This window comes from Symsagittifera roscoffensis, chromosome 2 (genome assembly GCF_963678635.1).
Source record: "Symsagittifera roscoffensis chromosome 2, txSymRosc1.1, whole genome shotgun sequence".
NCBI lineage: Eukaryota > Metazoa > Xenacoelomorpha > Acoela > Convolutidae > Symsagittifera > Symsagittifera roscoffensis.
The window spans coordinates 12,699,354-12,718,955 of NC_087063.1; the positions used below are offsets into that span (position 1 = coordinate 12,699,354).

Consider the following 19,602-nt stretch of genomic DNA (forward strand, 5'->3'; position numbering starts at 1 on the left):
GATTTTTTAATGTTTTCATTTTGCGTATTTTATGACATTGAATTCTGCTTTTAAATACCGAAATTTATGGCAGTTCGTTATTCTTTGATGACTTGTAATTTCCGATAATTACGGTTAATTTACGTATGAAATGAAATGTTGTCAATCAGCCAGCTACCCGAAACCGGTCTACCTCAAAACCGAAACGAGGCAGAAATATGGTCCACCGACCCGGACAGGAGCAGTTACTGGATTTGAGAGCTGACCCGGCTAACCTTGGAGCTCTCACCTCTTCTCTTTCTGTTGGGGGGCGAGGCAATTCTCGCTAGAACTCATAGCGAGAAAAACCAAGGCCGTAACTAATGAGTTTTCTGGTAAACGAAGAGCAGTGTGTGAAAAAAGTTGAAAAATGAAAGATCGAAATCAAGTTCACAATTTGTTCAGGCGCCACTTTTAAAGTTGACTTTTTAATGTTTTCATTTTGCGTATTTTATGACATTGAATTCTGCTTTTAAATACCGAAATTTATGGCAGTTCATTATTCTTTGATGACTTTTAATTTCCGATAATTACGGCTAACTTACGTATGAAATGAAATGTTGTCAATCGGCCAGCTACCCGAAACCGATCTACCTCAGAACCGAAACGAGGCAGAAATACTCTATGAAACTATCAATAATTAATTTCAACTTATTAACGTATTCAGTGTCTGAAAATGCCAGATATTCTCATCTGTACCAAGTTTTGCATCGATGTGAACTCTTCTTCGTATTAGCGGAGTAAAAAAGTTGTTCATGCAACGTGAAACATTCTCAGCGATAAGTTCAATTAATCAGAGTGACAACTTAACAAAACTCTACAATTTCACTTGTTTTGAAAAACTTGTTGCAGATGATGAAACCTGGCGTTTTCAGACCCGGATAAAACTGATAAGTGCTTCAAATTAAAAACTGAGACTTCCAGAGAGGAAAGTTCAGGCCATTTGCTGTCGGTCGGTCGATGTAGAAATTTTGGGAAATTAGGAAGTAAATATAGTCCCAAATGGTCCTTAAAGTTAGGCTATTTAGAAAGTAAAAACCTAAATTTGCGTTTAATTTTGTCCATTAGTGTATAGCTTATTTAAAGCAGTAAACCCAACCGTGTATTGAATTAATCAAATCTGTCGATCGAGAATCGTAATATCAATTTACCCCTCCATCCTCGCGCAATGTAGTGACCAGGGACAGTCTGAACTTGTCTCCTAGATCCACCGGATAGATCTGGGAGTTGACGTCCAAAATCAGTTCCATCTTGAAGCTCTCCGAGTCGCAGTGCAGTCGGGACACCCGGTCGAATTTGGCGCCCTCCGGGTTGATGTCCTTGACGTCGAAGATGTCTTCAAACAAGACTCCTGCCATGTCTACACTCTTGCAACACTAGTCGGATTTTTCAGTCATACACATCAAAAATTGATCAGCCAACTCAAATACTGCAAATCTGTCGATCAAGAATCGTAATATCAATTTACCCCTCCATCTTGTGAACTTTCTTGTGAACGAAGAACAGTGTGTGAAAAAAGTTGAAAAATGAAAGATCGAAATCAAAATCACAAGTTGTTCAGGCGACTTTTGAAATTGATTTTTTAATGTTTTCATTTTGCGTATTTTATGACATTGAATTCTGCTTTTAAATACCGAAATTTATGGCAGTTCGTTATTCTTTGATGACTTGTAATTTCCGATAATTACGGTTAATTTACGTATGAAATGAAATGTTGTCAATCAGCCAGCTACCCGAAACCGGTCTACCTCAAAACCGAAACGAGGCAGAAATATGGTCCACCGACCCGGACAGGAGCAGTTACTGGATTTGAGAGCTGACCCGGCTAACCTTGGAGCTCTCACCTCTTCTCTTTCTGTTGGGGGGCGAGGCAATTCTCGCTAGAATTCATAGCGAGAAAAACCAAGGCCGTAACTAATGAGTTTTCTGGTAAACGAAGAGCAGTGTGTGAAAAAAGTTGAAAAATGAAAGATCGAAATCAAGTTCACAAGTTGTTCAGGCGCCACTTTTAAAGTTGACTTTTTAATGTTTTCATTTTGCGTATTTTATGACATTGAATTCTGCTTTTAAATACCGAAATTTATGGCAGTTCATTATTCTTTGATGACTTTTAATTTCCGATAATTACGGCTAACTTACGTATGAAATGAAATGTTGTCAATCGGTCAGCTACCCGAAACCGATCTACCTCAGAACCGAAACGAGGCAGAAATACTCTATGAAACTATCAATAATTAATTTCAACTTATTAACGTATTCAGGGTCTGAAAATGCCAGATATTCTCATCTGTACCAAGTTTTGCATCGATGTGAACTCTTCTTCGTATTAGCGGAGTAAAAAAGTTGTTCATGCAACGTGAAACATTCTCAGCGATAAGTTCAATTAATCAGAGTGACAACTTAACAAAACTCTACAATTTCACTTGTTTTGAAAAACTTGTTGCAGATGATGAAACCTGGCGTTTTCAGACCCGGATAAAACTGATAAGTGCTTCAAATTAAAAACTGAGACTTCCAGAGAGGAAAGTTCAGGCCATTTGCTGTCGGTCGGTCGATGTAGAAATTTTGGGAAATTAGGAAGTAAATATAGTCCCAAATGGTCCTTAAAGTTAGGCTATTTAGAAAGTAAAAACCTAAATTTGCGTTTAATTTTGTCCATTAGTGTATAGCTTATTTAAAGCAGTAAACCCAACCGTGTATTGAATTAATCAAATCTGTCGATCAAGAATCGTAATATCAATTTACCCCTCCATCCTCGCGCAATGTAGTGACCAGGGACAGTCTGAACTTGTCTCCTAGATCCACCGGATAGATCTGGGAGTTGACGTCCAAAATCAGTTCCATCTTGAAGCTCTCCGAGTCGCAGTGCAGTCGGGACACCCGGTCGAATTTGGCGCCCTCCGGGTTGATGTCCTTGACGTCGAAGATGTCTTCAAACAAGACTCCTGCCATGTCTACACTCTTGCAACACTAGTCGGATTTTTCAGTCATACACATCAAAAATTGATCAGCCAACTCAAATACTGCAAAAACACACAAATCTGAAAAGATAAAGACACGTGAAATAATGAAAGTTTCAACGAGGCACGAATAGTTAGCTGAACAGAACATAGGCCGGTAAGATACAATTTGCATTCATATTTTCACTACTCTTCCAAGAACCTATAAATTACAAACATCTATAACATTTTGCCTGCAATCAAATCTGTTTGTTCATTGCTGATGACGCGAAGTGGGGTTTCAAAAGAAAGGAATCAACGCTTATTTTGCGACAATCACAAAATTGATGTTAGCCTAGCATGAAAATGGTCGGTTATTCATCATCAACTTGAAAAACTTGCACCATATCTTTGTATTGGATGGTCCTGAGGGACCATCCACCCCTCCCATAAATTTACTTACCCATGAATTTTTACTTACGATTTATGCCTACTTTCGAGTTACAAAAAGCAATACAAATATATCTGAATTTTTCATGTTACTTCTTTGATGGAATATAAAAACAATTATCATCAAATAAATTATTAACGATAGAAGGATAGCCGGCTCCAGTGCAAGTACCACCGAATGTTCCGATCACTTTTTTTTATAACAAATAGTAAAAAAAAATTGCGTTTTTATTTTTTAGCTAGCGAAAGAGAACTTAGATGGAGTGATCGGAACAATAAAAAAATAAATAAATTGCTCCTAAATTACGCTGATCTAAAATACGCTGAGCTGATTCAAAATAGTTTAATTACAACAAAATCAGCTCATGGTAGTTCGTTTCAGGACCAAAAAATAAAGGCAGCTTAGCTCTAATAGCTTACGATCAAGTAAGCACAGACCAGTCGGGGCAAAATTCCATGTCTATTATTTTCTATTCAAAATTGACTATTTCCAAAAAAATCCATTCTCCCAAACTGAATAAATCAAGTTTTACGCTTTTTGGTCATTTAAAGGTTAAATTGCCACATTATCTGTTTTGGCCGATCAGATTGGCTGCGTGCAGATGATATACCAAAATATATACATAGTATCTTCTATTTCATCACAACTTCGTTAGCACCAGAGAATGAATCTATTGCACTATGCGTGCGGGCGTATGTCTGTCTATGTATATGTAGTATGTACAGTAGGTACAGTTGTATGTACGTACATACATTTAGAACACTGGCTGAAGTATTTGAGAAATCTGAGCCATTGACATTTGATTTCAAACTACATAAAGCACCAGCAAATGATAACTTCTATGAAGTTAGTTTAAAACACATTACATTTTGCATTTCGGCATTTTTATAGAATTTTATAATCTACAGAGATTGTAGAAGCAGAACAATATAGCAACATTAGTGGCTTTCCGTTGTTGCTTCTTCTCTAATGGACAATGGAATGGAAAATTTACAGATAGGCGAAGTTGCACTTCGCATACACAAGCAAAAGTATGACCGATAACGCTACTGGGAAAAACTGAACGAGTAAAGCTTTGAGTCAACAAAAATTCTTAAGTTACGGACGCCAATTATGAGTCTACATAATTACTAAGTGATGCAAGCCAATTATGACGCAAGAGCAAAACAAGTCAATTTGAAAAAAAAAGAAGTTTACCAACTAACATGCCTCAATTTACAGAGCGGACGCATTTTAGCTAGTATATGAAAAAGTTCATTAAAAACATCCGACCCTGTCCAGGTTCGAACCCTTTTCATTTGCTGCTGGTCTCTCCCTACCTCTACGCTACAGATCCATGATGCCTTGAAGCTAAAGTGCTATTTGTAATATAATAGTCTGTGTTAATATTAGCATTGGCTGTACTTAATAGCTGGTTATTGATCGAAATGAACACGTTTTGTCGCAATAAAATTTGCGACTTAGGTTGGAAAAAAAAGAGAGTTCATACTTTAACACAAGCTTTGCTTGTGTAAATAGCACCAACATTTGGTTACACATCCATGGTTTCAATGAATTTGCATCTACAGTCCAGGACGTCAATTTTGCACCAATGTTCAAAAATTGGATCAAAAACTTTTTGAAAAAATTTTTCTCATGAATTTGGGTCGCGCTTTTTTCACCCTGAATTTTAAACGAAAAGCGGAGTTGAGATAAACCAGAGTACAGATCTAGGAAAATACTTACAGATTTAGTATTATATGTAACACTTTCCTCTAGTCGTTGTATATACACTTGTTGTTCCGACTATTTTCCAATAAAATGACAGAATATTTATGATCGGGTGGTTTTTCTCCAGACGGAATTTTTTATATCAAATTTGATAAAAATTAATAAAATATCCGAAAGCCAATATTCTATTAGAGACATCCTATTAACTTCTGGACTTTTGGGAGTAGCTATGGGCTACTTACCATTTTAGTTCGCAAATAAGTTGAAATAGATGAATGAAAAACATAATTCATAACTGCGATAGATAAACTTTTCGAAGTTCAGGTCAACAGTAAGCAATCAGATCTCCCTGTTGATGGGAGGTTGAAGTTGTACCATTTGCAGACAGGTGCAGTCTCCTGAGTCAAAGACATGTGAAGGCGGCACGTCAAGGCGCTTTAGGCCAGCAGCCACATTGGTAACCCGTTGAAGTATTGCTTCACAGACGTTTAATTCATATTATTCCTATCAGCCCAAGAACTTTTCCGTAATTTCATCATCATTTTCCATTGGCTTTTTAATGTCATTTTCAGACAGACTAAAGCTCCATTGTCATATAAGCCGAATATATGTTAAGACAAGACATTTACGCCGATTCAACGGAAGAATGCGTATCATCCACTCTTTTTGAAATCTTCCGAAGATTTCAATAGCTTTAGCGCGATTCGCAGAAATCGTACGAGCTAACTGTGTTATATGCATATGTGCATAAAAACATAAACGAATAAGCACGGATTGTGAATTGTACCGAGTATAAGGTAAATACTGGGATAGATCCGGCTATGATGGACGAATGGAGAGGATTAATCACTCCCTAGTCCACGAAAACTCTTGGCGAGAGGAGCAAATCCTTCGCAGTCTTCAGTAAAACTAACCCTTGTATACAGGGAAAAGTTTTTAGGTGCACATTGGTAACGAAGTCGGCAGAAGAAAGTAATATAAGTAATATTAATAAATAACTAATAAAAAACAACCAGTCATCATTCATCATCTGGTTCAGGCTGTATGCCATAAAGGAAGAAAGACAATAAAAGCTGTCCAAGTGTTTACCGGTAAACCACTTGATTAAGAACTACATGCATCATTTTCTTCATTTCATGCTAATTAATGTTCCACGTTCAACCTACGGGAAAGAATACTGAAATCGAAAAAATAAACCACACCAGCCAATAAAATGCTGCTAATAGATAATTGATATGTTGCAACGGATATGTGAAAGGATAAGTTTTAACCGCCGAGATAATAACCAAGTAAGAAGTAAAGAAATCAGCGCCATTGAATTGAAATACAGAGCGCTTAAAGTTCGGTGAGCGTGTCGACCTCTACCACTAGGCCGGACATATCTCCACCACAGAAGTTGATCCCAGGCTGATCCTACTTTTTATCAATCCAAATCACTTTCTGATTCAAATAATCTTTACGACTTTGATCAGAATCGAAAAATGGGCTGAATCTTTCTTCCCACATCTCTTTGCAACTTTCATCCATGCTGTTCCATTCGGGTGGTTTTAAGGCTACGCTGACATCATACAAAGTCTTTTCTGAGCCATCTTCAACCGAGTAATCACCTGGACAAATCAACTTCATCGTTTCCACCCTTTTCTTATTCTCCGCCGCCATCTATAAAATCTCCTCCGACTTCAGGACCTCTTCGCCTCATTTGCAGGTCAAAACTAACCTGAAAAAATCTCTGAGTTATACAAAAATCAACAGAGTAAAAATTAACAAGTCAAGCGAAAGGATGCGGCCAGCGCCAGGGAAGTTGCGATTAGACCTATTGCTGCGACTGTCGATCAAAATCATGCCAAACCCCCTCACAATTCTAACATAAGTTAAAAGATTAATAATTTGTTAACTAGAGGCAGAAACTTACAAAAAAAAACAATTTAACAATTTTTGCTTGAGAAATTGGACTAAAGTAATAGCCATTCACCAAAAAAAGATGCCAACTAAAAAATCTTTCACTGCGAAAATTTTTGGCGGCAATAAGTTTTCACAACAATAATTGAGGATAGTACTTATTCAACCCAGACTTTTTTTAGTCAAAAAACTTCAATCTGATAAAATTCATCAACAGATTTGAACAATCTAAAGAAAAAAGATACAGCGCAGCGCAATTCGAAAAAAAATACAGCGCAGCGCAATTCGAAAAAAATGTTTTCAGACACAAAGCCGCGTTGAGTTGAGTAAAGTCTCGTCTCGAAAGCGCTGTGCCAATATTGCCAACAGCTTTTTACCAATGAGTGAAGTTAATCTTCAAATTTACTTCTGTAATACCTTACTTCTGTGCTTATGTTAAGTTATATTTGTATGTTTTTTTCGAGAATGATAAACTATAGATATCACAAGTTAAAAATCGTCATATACGATCACTGCAATCCAGGCTGGTTTCTCAAACATTAGAATTAAGTATTAAGTTTTAGAAAAAAAACTATATATACATGTATGATTTAAAAGCACCAGCTCTTTTTACTGGATCTCATATATATAAATTAACTAAGCATTTATTAACTTAAGTACGTCATCGCACAAAACTGCATCTGAACAAAGAAATCACGTTACTTTTGTCTCGAATTTGATTCCGCCGCAGCCCCTCAAAAAACTACTTACTTTCAAAACAACACACGTAGAATTTGCAGTTTTAGCCGACATCATAAGCTTCAAAACCGAACAAGACTGCTCGAATCAGGTCAAAGCCCTGAATGTTCCGACTGCAATTTAATTGGTCTCGGATAGTTTTTGGAAAACTAAATATTGGCAAAACTATGAACTTATGGCTGATAATATCAAAAATTAATGTTGCAATTTGAGTCGTGTGTGGAGTTAATAATAAAAAAACATATTAGCTACCTCAATTCAATTTGGAACAATTAGTAGCGCGAGATAATAAAACAAGCAATTTTTGAAATACTCATGGCATGTTACTAGAGTGATGTGCACACTCGGCAGGCCCCATGCAGATCAAGAGATCCTTCGAGTGATCAGAGTTTTGTAAAAATGGTCTGAATAAAAAAAACACAACTAGCATATATATTCCTCACTTTCTTCGAAACTCGGAACAAAAAATTACATTGTTCACATTACATTGCAAGATTGCAGCGCAGGTTTCGGGAATAAATGATTGCAATAAAATTGTAGTTTTTACCTCACTCAAATAAAATACGCTTGGCCTATACTCAATAATTCAAATATTGTCCAGTGGAAAAACAATTATTGTCAAGAAACATTTCAAAAAAAAAGCATAGAACAACAGATGCGCTATCAAACGTGAGCAGGTGGTTCATAGGTAAATAGCGAGCAATAAATGCCCGAGTGAATTTTTTTACTTTTTACTGAGTATCGAGAATAAATGAAGAAAAAAACGAACTTTCCCTCACTTTTTTGTTTGGACGCTCATTGCTTCGTGGAAAGCAAGTTTACAGGATTGGTGCCCTAGCCTTGTACTTAAATAACAAAAATAATACCTACACAGCACCTTAACGTACGCAATAGCCCATTTTTGTTTAATTAGGAAAAAACGCTGGCTTAATATGTAGCTGAGTTGGTCATTTTTTAAACTCTATAATAGCTTTATGCTAAAAAAGTTGACTATTGTGAAGTACCGATTGAGTTCTTGATATATAATAGGGCATCGGTATTTCACAGGCAATATAGCTTACGATGATAGCTAAATTTTTCTAACAGAAAAGTTAGTCATTTCGCAATTGGTTTGTAGGATCAACCAAGCAAACTTCTCCCAGGCAAAAATGGGGCGATTGCTTAAAAAATGCACGAAACCAATTGCGAAACGAAAGAAATAGTGTTCGAAAAGGAAGCTTTTATTGTGAGCTAAATTGCCTATGATATCACAAGGCTATATTATATAACCCTCTGAAGAAATGCAGGTGGTAGGTCAGTATTTCGATATATTGAACAGACAGAAAACGAGCGGACCGAATCATTAAATTGAAAATTTACAATCAATCACCATTCCATTGTTTAATCACATGAATTGAATTTGTAAAAAAATCCTAGTTCAAACTAAAAACAAAATTTTGAACTGAAAAAAAAGAACAAAATAACTTTCTTCATCCTAGCTCAGCAAAGTGAAATTCGCAATTGTTTATACCAAGACAACCCTCTGATAAAATGTAGATGGTAGGTTAAAATATCGACGCAACAATTAACCGAAAATAGTCGGACCAAATCAGCTTATCTAAGCTTCCACAATTATTGCATTTTCGTTAAAAAAACGGTATTACTATCTCAAATTGAAAAAATGAACTTAAATTAAGTAAAACACATTGTTGAAGTTCGTAAATGTATACTGTCGTAAAAAGGTTAGTTTGTTAAGTTTAATTGTAGGCAACTGTTAGGCATCAAATCGAAAGCTTATTGCATTGTCTTATTTCAGATCACATCGGACATTAGAGATCGCAAGGTCACGACAGCAGGTCCCCAGACAGAAGGAACAAATTGATAGCACTTACATAAACTCAAAACTGGTTCCTATCTCAAACAAATTGATAGCACTTACATAAACTCAAAACTGGTCCCTATCTCAACATATTTATCCTGCTAAATGCCATTTTTTTATTAGAGCTCAATAAGGGCAATTTCTGTAAGTCTTGAAAAGGCAACAAATTATTGATTCGATAAATGATCCGGTAAATTACTGATACATTGGTTTAGTGAACGCATCCAGAGGTACTGATAACTAAAAACCTAATCCATCGGCTGAAACAACTTTTCTATTTGTTTGAACAGAGCAAAGCCAAAAAGAAGAACGAGCGCACGCTTTCAAAAGAAAGTTTAAGGTCAAAAACAACAATAATTGTTTTTATTTTCCACAATTATTGCACTTCTGTAACATCGAAGAAGAATTCCCTCAAAACGTAAGTCTCTGCCCATTAGTTAGTTGTTAAGCAGGCGGCAGTGGCAATATAGTTCAAAGAACCAAACGGGACGCCAATGTAAATTAATAGTCTATGCTATTTGGTCAAATAGAAACACTAATATTACACGCACAAACTGAACACGGAAGCTTGCGAGGGACCCAGTTTTTAAGCAGACCAACCTTTCAGCATAAACTGATTCTTTTAGCAGAACGAAATAAAACAATTGACACACGATTGATTGACAGGCGTAAAAAGGCGTTTCGTCTTGAGTCGAGCTTCCCTAATTAGGACAATTAACCTACAGTCTGTCAAAAAAAAAACTCAATTAATTTCAAAACAAGAACAACACTGCTCGTTTATCAGGACAAATCCCTGAATGATTTGACTGGCCCTTAATCGATATCGAATAGTTGATGATAAAGAAAATACATTTAAAAAAAAATTAAGTGACCATCAAACATAAAGTGTGAAAACTTGAGTGGTAGCAAAATAATGCAATTGATCATCTTGCCAACATTCAATTTGGAACGGTTTCGTAGAGCGGGATAACTCCACAATCAAAACCGCATAGCGCTTTCAGAATAAAAAAAATTTACAGCGCACAAAAATTATACCAGAGCACGGCCAAATTGGAACTTTCAAATCCACAAAAATTTACAAAAACTGATCGCAGCTAAAAATTTCTTTTTCCATTTGCAGTCAGGTGGTTGATTTGATTTCTTCAATGGATAGTAAAATTTTTATAAGAAAAACTATGATTGCGATAACCGAAGTTTAACTGAATAAAAAACCACCCCGAGCATAAATAATCCGCACTTCTTGTAAAGTTGGAACAAGAGACTAAATAAGTGCCCCAAAATTGATTCACGCGCAAATACCACTCGTGTCATATGTAAGCAGCGGGGCAAATGGTTGATTTGAGCCAATGTTGCATGCGAAGTGAGGGTTCTGACTTTAATTGTTTTGAGTCTGGTAAAAGATCGGTCTGCCAAAAACCTAGATTCAAGTTTCGAATTAGGTTGGAAAAAGTGAAATGATTCTTTATCATTAGTATTGTTTGTTGCCTTTAATTACATAAGCCGGTTTTTCGAAATGCATGAATTACACACAAGAAAAAACCTAACATTTTTTAAAAGTTTTTTTTAATCTTGTAACAAAATTTTGTTAATCTTGTAACTTTTTTGTTAAATTTTGTGGCTTGTGTAGGAAAAAGCCAAAAAGCTACGATTCGGCTGGAAGTCTCGCCGGCCTGATTTCCCGTACCTTGATATCTGATGAAGACACAGCTCTGACAAAGGTATCAACAACAGAAACCCCATGATTTCTACAAAAAGATGACGTTGGAATTAGCAGCAAAATTAAACATGACAAAATAGGCAAAAAAATGGACCACTGTATTCGCCGTTATAATTTTCAAAACTATGGTAACCATAAATCTAATAGACTAATAATTGTTTTTCGGATAATAGGTTTGCTTTCATATATTTAGGTAGCAATAAAAGCGCCACTAAACTGATGCGCAATTTTTTTTTGACTAGCCAAGAACAATTTTTTTTCGGATATCCGAGAGCAAAATAATTTCGACTTTCCGAGAGCAAACAAATTTTCGGCTATCGGGAAACATTTTTTTCAAGCACGGTCAAACAGCTAACTTGAGAGGAGGTGGAGCACAATCTGAAAGTGCAAAAAACCGAGACTTATTGGCTGGCTTTTCCAAAGTTTGGCTGTTGCAAAAAAATTTGCCAAAATAAGGTCTTGATCGATCTCACTCATGACAAAAAAGACGACAAAATTTTCAATTTTTTCTTCTAAAAATCTCCCTCTCGCCATGCATGAAATGTTTACTTTGAGAGTCTGTAATTTGCTTGGAATCTATTGTTTGACAACGCCTTTATCAGTCTATATAAAAAGAAAATTGAGCAAGGATAGCCGGTTACTGAGCAAGTAGCAAAAAATGTTCCGTCCATAGACGTAAGAACACAAAAAACTGTTTTTTCCAAATATGTTTCTTTTTGTTTCTGAAAGGTGTGATAAAAAGGATCTGAACAAAAGACTAAAACTCACGCATAATTGGCAATCAGAGTAAAAAAAGGAAATTGGAAAACTCATTTTGTAGCAGAATGAGTAAAAAAAAACAAAATCATTAAAAAAGCCAAAAAATATTATTTGCAAATATCTTTAAAATTTCTGACTCTCAAAATGAAAAAACTTCAAAAATTTACCTGAAACAAGTAAAACTAACTTTTCACGGCTTATATTAAGCATATATAAGTTATTGAGTCCTCCTCACTCGCTTTATTCGCTCGAATTTAGACTGAAAAAAAAATTTAAACATGTTTTTTTTTCAAGTGGTACCATTTTTTGTAAATTTTAAAAATTCGTTCCGATTGCGACTGAGAAGGCTTTCGAAAAATAAACCACTCGATACACGGCGATGTTTATTTGTGGTACCTGATTTAGCGAGGAAAAAAAACGAAAACATCCGAATACAAAGTTGCGCCCCATTTTCAATGGTCGGAAAAATGAAAAAATGAACTAACAGTTGCTATATGACCTTCGCACAAAATTTTTTGTTCGGCTGCACGAATTTGAACTTTATTTAATTAAATTTGATTTTAGAACGAAGAAAAATTCGGGAGTAATCTCAAAAACGAGAGATATCGATATGGTTAGAAAGAATAAATTTTGTTCAAAATTACATCTAAATATTTGTAAGTATTGTTAGGATAATATATAACGTAAGTTAAACGGACATGGTAGTTAGAGCCCTTTTTTCCTTTGTTTAAAACAATTAGTGTTAAAATCAATTTGAACTAAAATTCAATTCAATCAAAATTTCGGCTTTTTTCCCCTAATTTTACAATTCCGCTTGAAATCCCGCCGGCCTGGTGTCCGGCATCTTATCATATGATGCAGACACAGCTCTGAAAAAATATCGACATAAAAGAAAGAACGACATAACTTCATCAAAAGACGGACTTAGTCCGAACAATCAGATGTTTCGCAAGGAAAAAAATATACAAAAAGGTCCCTCTGTAAATTGTCCATATGTCCACAAAATGTGTATTTTGATAGTCTTCAATATTCTGACAGGCTGTTATTTGATAGCGCTTTTTCTATCTACACAGAACAAAAAATGAACAAGGACAGCGGTGACTGAGCAAGTAGCACATAATGTTCCGAACATAGTCGTAAGAAAACACACAAAAAAAATTCTTTTAAACAATTTTTTTTCTGTGTGAAGTGATAAAAGAATGGCAGTCAGAGTTAAAAAGGGAAATTGGACAACACTTAAGAAAAACAAAACAAATCATTAAATAATGCAAAAATTATTTCAAAAATTGTTGACTCCCAATATGGCAAAAAAAATCCAGAAACTTTCTATAGTCGAGTAAAACTAAATCGTGGCTGAAAATAAGCTTATACGAAGTTCTGTTGTAAGCCTGCTCGCTTGCTTTATTTGCTCGAATTTAGACTCTATTTTCAACCTGTTTTTCTCGATACTGGTACAATGTTTTGAATCTTTTTTATTGTTGTTCGAAATGCGACAGATAGGGCTTTATTATGATTAATCCCTCAATAGATTTCGAACATTATTTGCGGTACCTGATTTGAACCACCGGTTCGATTGCTTGCTTCTTTTTCGTGCTCCCAATTTGTTCGGCATTGCTTCTTTTGTTGTCAATAGCTTTTTTTCAGTACTTTGGTTTAGTTGAAACAGAGGTTGGTTTTTTGGTTTCGGCTCATCCTGGGTAGGACGGCAAACCCCCAATTCCAGTTTTGGGTTCGTCTCTTGTGCCAGAGTCTTCACTAGTTGTCCGGGGCGATAACTTGCTGGTGCATGCGGTTGTAAATTGGTTGTTTTCCGCACGATGTGAAGAACCTCATTCCGTGAGGTGACCTGGTCATCATATGCCATGCTGTTAGCTGAGGTTTAAGAACGCAGCGGTTTTGATGGGGTTTTCACATTAAAAATCAATTGTGATGTCTGTTCACATGTTCAGTATCGTGAGGCACAGTTTCGATAGAGGGTATCAAATTGTCTTTGAGGATCTATTGTGCTCATGTAGGAGTTTAGACATGTACTATACACGAAACGCAGTTAAGATAGAATGAGTTTTGTGGCTCGTGATAGTTTGAGTTCATCTTCATTAATTTTTGTTGGAGGGATCCAGTGACTTTGATGTAGTTGCAATGGATATATCTTGACATATCAATCCGGTGAATATATTTCAGTGCTTTTTAGTATTCAGCCATGTTAATTTCTATGTTTTCATCCAGAAACAAGTCAATTTCATCGCCAAAGCGATTTTAGATTGTTGGGGGATCTGTCTGGACTCCCTCGTAAGTTTTGTTGTCTATGTGGACGGTGACTGCCAACAAGAAACTGCTTTGATAATATCTCATTGCGAGGATTTACTTCAAGCATTTCTGTTTCGTCATGTAGATCTTTGGTATCAGCCATTTTCACGATTCCAGTGATTGCTCTGAGAGCAATGTTTTGCTTCACCTGGAGATTATTCTAATTTGTGTTACTAATGACTGGAGTCCATATTGGTTCTCCGTAGTTAAGCACACTTCTCCCAACGGCCTATTAAGTGAGACTCAGTGTTTCTTTTGAGCAAACCCAATTAGTACCAGATAGCATTTTAAGGATGTTTCCCACATGTGTTGTGAGAAAATGAGTATGCTATCAAATGTGACCCCTAAAAGTTTTGGCTTGGTCTTCATGGGGATGTTTTGACACACTAATTAAAAGCTGTGGGTCAGAATTCACCTCTTTACTCCAAGTCGTAAGGATTGTCGATGAGGATTTCTCTGCAGACAGTGTAAGTAATACAAAGTACCTCAACAATTTCAAAGGTCGAAACACTTAAATTAACAATTGCTATTTGAACTTCACAAAAATCAAAACGCTTCCTGTTAAACGAATCAAACTTTTATTTAATTAAGTGTGATTTTAGAAGGAAAACATTCGGGAGTATCTCAAAATGAGAGATGCTCTACCATTTTAATGATTTCGGTATGATTAAAAAAAGACCAAACTTTGTCCAAAATTACTCCTAAATATTTGCAAGTTTTAAAAGCACTTTTTCATTTACTTAAAATAATTAAGGTTATCTTAACACAATTAAAGATCAATTTATTGGCATTCAGCAATGTTTCAAATTTATATAGGCCTACTTGATAGTCATGTCCGGTAAGGCGCAAGTACGTAAACGCTCTTCTACAAAAACAATTGTCTTATTGTTCCGACTTTCGATACGAAAGTAACGGAATATTTGTGCTCGGGGTGGGTTTTTTTCTTCAGACAAATTTCGACTTTTTAGCTAGGCACTTTTGGCGGATTTTTAAATATCATTCAAAAAGTATTGTTGTCCTGAGCTAAAATTTGAAAAGATATTTCACCTGTGATCATTTTTCGTTAAGTTATGGGGTTTTAAAGGTTGCCATTTTGACCAATTAGGGACAATTAACGCGCGATATATTTCGCGCTATTAACGCGTAAGCGGAGTTTTAATCCGTCTGAGAAATCTTTCCAAATTGGTTGAAAGAAGCCTATTTGCCATAATTGATGTGTTGCTAGGGGCGAAATCTATCACTTTGTCTTTTATATGGCATGTGGGGGTTGGCTTTCGCAAAAATCTTAAATTTAAAAAAATTATTATATTTTTTTTGTTTAATTTTTCAAGTTGTTACTGCTCCATAGACCTTAAAAGGCAGTCGGAAAAATCAGGGCCCCGCCCTGATACGAGCAGTCTTTTTGTTCCGACTTTCGTAACGAAAGTAACGGAATATTTGCGCTCGGGGTCGGTTTTTTTTCTTCAGACAAATTTCGACTTTTTAGCTAGCCACTTTTTGCGGATTTTGTAAATATCATTCGAAAGGCATTGTTTTCTGAGCTCAAATTTGAGAAGATATTTCTCCTGTGATTATTTTTCGTAAAGTTATGGGGGTTTAAACATTGCCATTTTGGCCAATTTGAGACAATTAACGCGCGATATATTTCGCGCTATGAACGCGTAAGCGTAGAGTTAATCCGTCTAAGAAATCGTTCCAAATTGGTTAAAAGAAGCTTATTTGCCATAATTGGTTTGTTATAAGGAGCGAAATCTATACTTTTATACTTTAAATGGCGTGTGGGGGGATAGTTTTCATAAAAAATTTCAAATTTTAGAATTTTTTTTTTTTCATTTTGTTTTATTTCATTGAAATTTTTTATGTTATTACTGCTCCATAAACCTTAAAAGGCAGTCGGGACATTCAGGGCTTCGCCCTGATACGAGCAGTCTTGTATCATTTTGTATCTTATTTCTTAAATCCCGAATGTTTAGGTTGTAGATTTTTCGTGACATTAACAACTCCACTAATTGTGCAGTTTGATAGGTACAGCGACAGACCGAGTGGCTCTTTAATCTGACACCTAAGTTCCTAAGCAGCACTCTCGACAGAAAATTGTACCTTGAATTCCATTTGAGCAATTTAAGCAACAAAAAAAAACGAAATCAACCCAAATTGTTGGGAGCAATTAATTGCAAAAATTGGAAATTAAACAAAATGATTCTAAAAAAAATTAAATTAAAAAAAATTAATTGCAAAAATTGGAAATTAAACAAAATGATTCCAAAAAAAATTAAATTAAAAAAAATTAATTGCAAAAATTGGAAATTAAACAAAATGATTCTAAAAAAAAGAACAATAAAAAACTCAGAACAATGTAATGGACCCCTACCTGAGCAACCAGCATTAATAACCATAACGGGTCAAATCAATTCAACTCCACTAGAAGCGCTCAGAACAGAAAACAACACAAAAAACTACAGAAAGCAAGCAATCAACTGATAGTCAAATCATACCAAAAAAATTTTCCAAGTTTCCACATAATTAGGCAATGCTTCAAAGCAATAGCCGAACAACGTCTACGAAGAAGTAACTGGTGCTAAAAAAAATTTCGGAACCTGCGATCGGCAATAGTCACTTCCTTTCAAATGTTTGAGGTGGAAAACGCTCCGTGGAAGGAAAACTTTCCCCATCGCGGAAGGAAAACCACAGCCCGGCTGAAACAGTTAATGATATTGAGGAGTTACTTGCAGTTAATCATATTGAGGAAGCGCTCCGACCAAACACCGATCACGAAACTGAACAACAAGTGAGCGAAAAGTGTACGGAGTCTGTTAGAGGAGCAAGAAAACATTTATGGAAATGATGTGTACATGTCCTATTCTGAACGGACAGACATTCTCTCTGCATTGTAGTTGAGAAAAAAAAATCTTTCTGTGTTGAAAAAGAATTCCGCTCAGAGCTTTTAAAAGGCAACAATTTGGCCTAACGACGTTCTATCAGTCTTAACTTTGGGATATAATCTGTACCGAAACCTGTATTTGTCTAATTGTGAGCCAGAAAACACTGATATATGAAATCACTGTTCATTGAAGTATTACTGTTGATTTCTAGGGCAATTAGAAACGCCAATAAAAACTCAGTCAAGCAAAGCAACCTTCCCTTAAAACAATCCTGCCAAAGTAGACAGAGCAAAAACGGAGCTCGAATTTTTATTTGATAAAATTTTTAATTGATAAAACTTTTTTTCATAAAATTCTGCTTACTGCAGCACCTTTTATTAGAATAATCAAGTGCCAATTGATTTAAATTTTTGCAAGGCAAGTGATAAAATTGCATCATGGACATAATCGATGCCTCTATTCTGGATCATTTCAGAGTACCCTGGAAAAACATTGACGTCAATGATGAACGGTGAGTCATCTTCAGCTATAATCAAGTCTACTCCATATAAGGACAGTTTGAAATGAATCGCCATGACATGCATCAGATTTCGAATTGTTTCGTCACTTACTGAGTCGCGAAGATACATGTTGAGATCTATATCATTCGGTTTGAGTGACTTCCATTCCGAAGTTACAAACATTTTGCACTGCTTCTCGTCCATAAAACTATTTACACTCGGACGCACGGCTACGTAAAAAACTTCCCCAATAACGAACACTTTCAAAAGTCCTTTGTGTTTGACCATTGGCTGAAACAGGTACTCTTCGAAATTTAAATCAGTAAAATCTTCTTTTTTGTAAACGATTTTCATATGATGGTCGGAGTCATTACCTCGTAAAATGTTAGGTTTGCAAATAAAAGGAAACTTCGAAGTATCGTCAGTGAGATCAAGTAATTCGTCAAGTTCACGCGAGCTTGTCAAAGTAAAAGACGGCATAACTAGAACAGGCTTTAAATCACTTGCTACTAGGTTTAAATTTTGAAAAGTATCTCTTCGGTTGAAAATCACCTTTTGATCCTTTCGCTCATCTAGCTCGATAATGCTAGGATACAATTCAAGCTGTTTCGATATAACTATGTCTTCCGGATCATTGTCTACGTTTTTGCGCTTGCTTACAACAATATCACACTTGAGCACATCAGTTAGCTTGTTTATTTTGATCGGTATAACAGTGGTTTTTTCGCCATCTACTTCTGTCGGCTTGGCCTCTATTTTATCTAACTGAAGCCTCTTCCATTTACCATCGCTAATCCAAAAACCAACACTGATGGTCTTATTGCAGTCCACCATCATATTCCGCACTGCAACAGCTTCGCCTTGCAATGATTTTTTTTTCAGATATGCAGGAAATTCGTAATTGATGCACTCACTAATAACTTGGTCTTTATCAACCGACACACTAAATCATAGCGTTCCAAGTGATCAAATCTTCATATTATTGCATCTAAATAATTTCAGCGTCAAATACAAGACATCTACCGAGTTTCGTGAGTAAGATGTCACACGTTCAACGCACCGCAGTCATCAAATAGTATAAAACAACTCGATCTAAAATCATTCAATACATCAGTTTTCCTACACTCCTCGATCTCTCAATCATCAGGTACAAGTCAAATTCCGCATTCTAAGATTTCGGAAATATTTTCCATAAGCACAATTGGAGAGTTTTTGCCCAATTGAATTTCGTTTGTTTGACTTACACAGATTAGTAGCTTAGTTTAAGCAAAAGAAAAATAAAAAAAAAAGAAAAATACACGAAGTCAAAGTTATCTGAATTATAAATTTCAGGAGTAATTGAAAACATAACAAGCAACTAAAATGAAAACTACATACAGCTAATATGTGGCAACCAGTGGCGTGCACAGAAATTTTTTAAGGAAGGGCAGGCAAGTTTTTCAAAAACAGGTTAAAAACGCATTTTTAGAAAAATTTTCAGGTTGGTTAGCAAAAAAAATGTATGTCGTAAAATTATATCAAAGGGAGAACCTTTGGAAAATTTTGCAGCTAGAATTGAAAATTGAGAGAGGGGCGGTCGCCCCCCGCGACACGCTACTCTTGGCAACTAAGCCGACAAAACATAAGCAGACAAATAATAAGCCGACAATTTTTTTGAAACGCAATATTTCCCGTTTGAAAAAAAAAACAGGTCCTGGTCAGATTCGACCCCAGAACCTTTGCCGTCCCAGGCGTATTCGTAACCTCCAGAGTAACTGTTCCTGAGACGATTGGAAATTTGAATTCATTATGAGCCTTGATACCAAGTGATTCTGTTGAGCAAGT

At 35.8% G+C, this 19,602-nt stretch overlaps 2 protein-coding genes across 2 annotated transcripts; both read right to left on the reverse strand.

Annotated features, from left to right (window-relative positions):
• Nucleotides 1–1,160: 1,160 nt before the first annotated feature.
• LOC134839694 (uncharacterized) lies at nucleotides 1,161–2,970 on the reverse strand. Its single transcript, XM_063855316.1, has 2 exons — nucleotides 2,764–2,970; nucleotides 1,161–1,394 (listed from the first exon to the last, which is right to left on the reverse strand). The coding sequence occupies exons 1-2, from the start codon at nucleotides 2,968–2,970 to the stop codon at nucleotides 1,161–1,163; spliced, it is 441 nt and encodes a 146-aa protein (XP_063711386.1).
• Nucleotides 2,971–17,579: 14,609 nt separating this feature from the next.
• LOC134839605 (inositol-tetrakisphosphate 1-kinase-like) lies at nucleotides 17,580–18,867 on the reverse strand. Its single transcript, XM_063855212.1, has one exon. It carries the CDS (start codon nucleotides 18,613–18,615, stop codon nucleotides 17,665–17,667), a length of 951 nt encoding a protein of 316 aa, XP_063711282.1. The 5' UTR covers nucleotides 18,616–18,867; the 3' UTR covers nucleotides 17,580–17,664.
• Nucleotides 18,868–19,602: the final 735 nt, after the last annotated feature.

What these genes read in the sequence shown, in the direction of transcription:
- LOC134839694 (XM_063855316.1), bottom strand. Translation starts at nt 2,970, where the DNA reads ATGGCAGGAGTCTTGTTTGAAGACATCTTCGACGTCAAGGACATCAAC. An exon ending in CATTGCGCGAGGATGGAGGG is followed by an intron (nt 1,395 to 2,763) that starts GTAAATTGATAT and finishes AAATCCGACTAG; the next exon opens with TGTTGCAAGAGTGTAGACAT.
- LOC134839605 (XM_063855212.1), bottom strand. Translation starts at nt 18,615, where the DNA reads ATGATGGTGGACTGCAATAAGACCATCAGTGTTGGTTTTTGGATTAGC.